We start from the raw sequence: 3,435 nt of genomic DNA, 5'->3' as shown, positions 1-3,435 counted from the left end.
CGCAGAGCTCGCGGCTGCCAACCCGATGTGTGCTGGAACTGGCGTCGCGCCCACACGCCCTCATGTGTGTCAGTTGTCCTATCTTTCCAGTATTACATGACAACTGAGTGAAACTGCCGTCGCGCGCCCACACGCGTGTCAGTTGCCATGTATTTTTCAGTGTTACATGGTAACTGGGTGGAACTATCGTCGCACGCCCACACGCCTGTCAGTTGTCATGTCTTTCTAGTGTTACATGGCAATGCAGTTGTTCAGACATAGCGAGTGCAGTTAAGCAACCATGGCAACTGTAGTTGTCCTAACATGACAACCGCAGTTAAATAAACAGTTGCCACGGTTCAGCAACCATGACAACTGTCACGCGGGGGCATGCGGGGCCGCGAGGTGGCAATCAGTATGTGCTTGTCCTGAGATAGGATGCCGGACGTGTGGACGTTAGCTGATTTGCCCACATGTAGACGTGTGGCTGTTTCTCTTACACACCACACGAGACGTGTGGCAAGACTCCCTTAACGCCCACAAGTATGGGCAATATCAGGACCCTAAAAGAAACTGATGGATGCTCGGCCCCAAATTTTATTCGCCCACATTCATGGATTCCCGTCCGTTTGTGATTACACAAATCTTGACAAGTTTTGTCAAATTTTCTATGCCATGTAGGACTGGGCTTCTGTGTGGGAGTATTATCAGTTCGCTCACACGTCTATTTCACGCATGTAGAGCTAACGGCTGCCAACCCGACGTGTGGTGGAACTGACGTCGCGCCCATACGCCTGCATGTCTGACAATTGTCATGTCTTTCTAGTGTTACATAACAATTGAGTGAAACTCTCGTTGCGCGCCCGGACGCGTGTCAGTTACCATGTATTTTTCAGTGTTACATGGCAACCAGGTAAAACTACCGTCCCGCGCCTACCCGTCCGCTCGCCTCTCAGTTGTCATGTTTTTCTAGTGTTACATGACTATACAGTTGTTCACACATGAGGACTGCTGTTGAGCAACCGTGACAACTGTCACGCGTGGACATGCGAGACCGTGAGGTGGCAGGCGGGATGTGCGGGTCGCGAGGGCAGGAGGATGGACGTATGAGCGTTAGTTGTTTTATCCACAAATAGACGTGTTGGCTGTTTTCGTTACACAACACATAGGACGTGTCGCAAGACTCCCTTAATACCCACACATGTGAGCTATATCAGTATCCAATTTTATTCTCGTCACATACGCAACACTGCAACGGTACATTCGTTCCACCAGAAGTATTGGAACGAAAACGCTGCATTCGCAAAACCAGGACGTGACAGTCTTCTAATAAGAACTCCCCATGGTGAAGTTGAAGTTGCTGCAGGTAGTGCGGATGCCGAGGAGCAGCCCACTGAACGCGAACGTCTCCTTCACGAGATCGAACATCAGCAGGTTGTTCTCCATCTGGTGCCCACCGAGGATCACCGCCGGCGAGTCGAGCGCCGCGGGCATGGACGACGACGACGCCATCTGGACGAACGCGAAGCACACGGTCTGGTTGTTCACCTGCACGAGCGAGCTGGCGCCGGGCAGCGTCCAGTTCCGGCCACCGTCCAGCATCAGCTCGATGTTGGCCACGCCGTAGCCCACCCGGGTCACGGTCAGCGCGGACGCCTGGTAGCACAGGTCGAACGGCTCCACCTTGTCCGCGCGCGCGATGCCGCTCGTCGCCGCGTCGAACGCGTTGCGGAGCGGCCAGTAGATGTCCCAGCGGAGCGCGGTGTAGGGAGTCACGGTGCTGAAGACGGCGCCGCCCGTGCCGCTGCTGGCGTCGAGGTCGAAGACGCCGGGCGGCGTGGGCACGAGCTGTTGGTTAACTGCGATGCCGGTGATGTTGAAGTAGTAGCCGCCGTTGTAGGGGTGCTTGAGGAGCGGAAGCGGGTTCTCGCGGAGGCGCCCGGCGAGCTCCACGGGCGGCGCGGCCAGGAGCTGGAACGGGCCGCCGCCGAAGACTGCCACGCCGTCGCTGCCGCCGCTGGGCAGGCACAACGCGAACTCGTTCGCCACCTTGAGCAAGGACGCGAACTGGGTCGGCAGCGACAGCGGCAGCCTCGAGAAGCCCGCGACGCCGGCCACTCCTGCCGGGAGCGACTCCAGCAGCTCCCCAGGCGCGCAGGACCCGACGGCGCGGAACGTGACGGGGAAGATAGGGTTCTGGCCGTCCGTGGTGCTGGCGGCGAGCGTGATGGTGGTGGCGTCGTCGGAGCGGCAGCGCCCGTCGACCGGGTTGCGCGGGTAGGCGGGGCAGGCGCACTGCCCTTCTCCGCGCAGGCCGGGCTTGGGGCAGCCGGGCGGGCGGTACGTAGTGGACACCTCGTCGCAGACGGGGGAGACACAGGGAACGATGCGGTGCGGGGACGGGCAGTTGGCGAGCCAGAGCATGGGGCCGGCGAGGTCGAGGAGGAGCGGCACCCCGCCGACCTTGATGGCGATGTTGTAGAGGGAGGTGGAGGCGTCCTTGCTGACGCGGGCCACGATGGGCTGGCCGCCATCGTCGGCCGCCGTACTGCCCAGCAGCACCCCCAGTGCCAGCAGCGCCGCGAGCGCAGCCGCCGAGCTGCGGTGTAGCGACATGGCTTCCTACTGACAGGAGCGTGGTTCGCTACAACGACTTGGTGATCTACTACCACTCTGCAACTGATGCGAGGTTTTGATCGCCATGCGTGTTTATATAGTAGCAGTAGTAGACTAGTAGCAGCTGAGAGAGTGATTTGGCTTGGGCGTCCGCCATGGGGTTGGGTGGAGGGCCAAGTTGAGCTCGGTGGAGCTTGGGAGTTCGGATAGGGCAACTTCCGACGAATTAATCAACATGATCAACGCCGTCGAGATTCGCGGCGTCAACTTCCAATTACGCCGGCCTCGATCGAGATGGGATTCGAAGCTGCCGTGCAGGTTCCTCCGCTCCCACTGCCAAGTCTCAACTCCCAACTCATGGTGGAGTGATCCAAGATCGCCTCGTGCTTGGCACTTGTCCCCTTCTGACAGCTATTCAATAGCCCTATTTGGATATTTTAATCGAGTTAGAGGTCATAGTTAGTTCTAACTCTAAATTAACCCTAAACTAACTCTAAAAAAAAGGTGTTTGGATGACAGGGTTAGATTGTGAATAAATGTATTTTTCTAATCATTTGGCTCGTTTATCCAAGATTTTGTATAGTGAAGGCAAAGGGGAAAGTAACTTTTTCTAAGCCCCACCTAACTCTAACTCAAATAAGCACCTCTTGGATGGGTTAGACGCATCTAATCAACTCTAACCCTCCTGTTTGGATGTTTTGGGGTTAGTTCGGTCCAATGTAATCAACTTTAACTCTAGTCCATGGATTCAAACAGGGCCAATGCACTCCTCCAGCTTAAAAAAACAGAGTTGTGGAAGAACTGCCTCCCTCCACCAAAGAGCACAAAACAAAGGTTTAT

General features: G+C 56.4%; 1 protein-coding gene across 1 annotated transcript; it reads right to left on the bottom strand.

Annotated features, from left to right (window-relative positions):
* Positions 1–1,188: 1,188 nt before the first annotated feature.
* LOC123440833 (chitinase CLP-like) lies at positions 1,189–2,786 on the bottom strand. Its single transcript, XM_045117381.1, has one exon. It carries the CDS (start codon positions 2,593–2,595, stop codon positions 1,306–1,308), a length of 1,290 nt encoding a protein of 429 aa, XP_044973316.1. The 5' UTR covers positions 2,596–2,786; the 3' UTR covers positions 1,189–1,305.
* Between the last annotated feature and the right edge of the window lie 649 nt (positions 2,787–3,435).

Source organism: Hordeum vulgare, chromosome 3H (genome assembly GCF_904849725.1).
Source record: "Hordeum vulgare subsp. vulgare chromosome 3H, MorexV3_pseudomolecules_assembly, whole genome shotgun sequence".
NCBI lineage: Eukaryota > Viridiplantae > Streptophyta > Magnoliopsida > Poales > Poaceae > Hordeum > Hordeum vulgare.
The sequence above is the reverse complement of the archived record's forward strand: the minus strand, read 5'-3'. Positions and strand labels throughout refer to the sequence as shown.

What these genes read in the sequence shown, in the direction of transcription:
- LOC123440833 (XM_045117381.1), bottom strand. Translation starts at nt 2,595, where the DNA reads ATGTCGCTACACCGCAGCTCGGCGGCTGCGCTCGCGGCGCTGCTGGCA.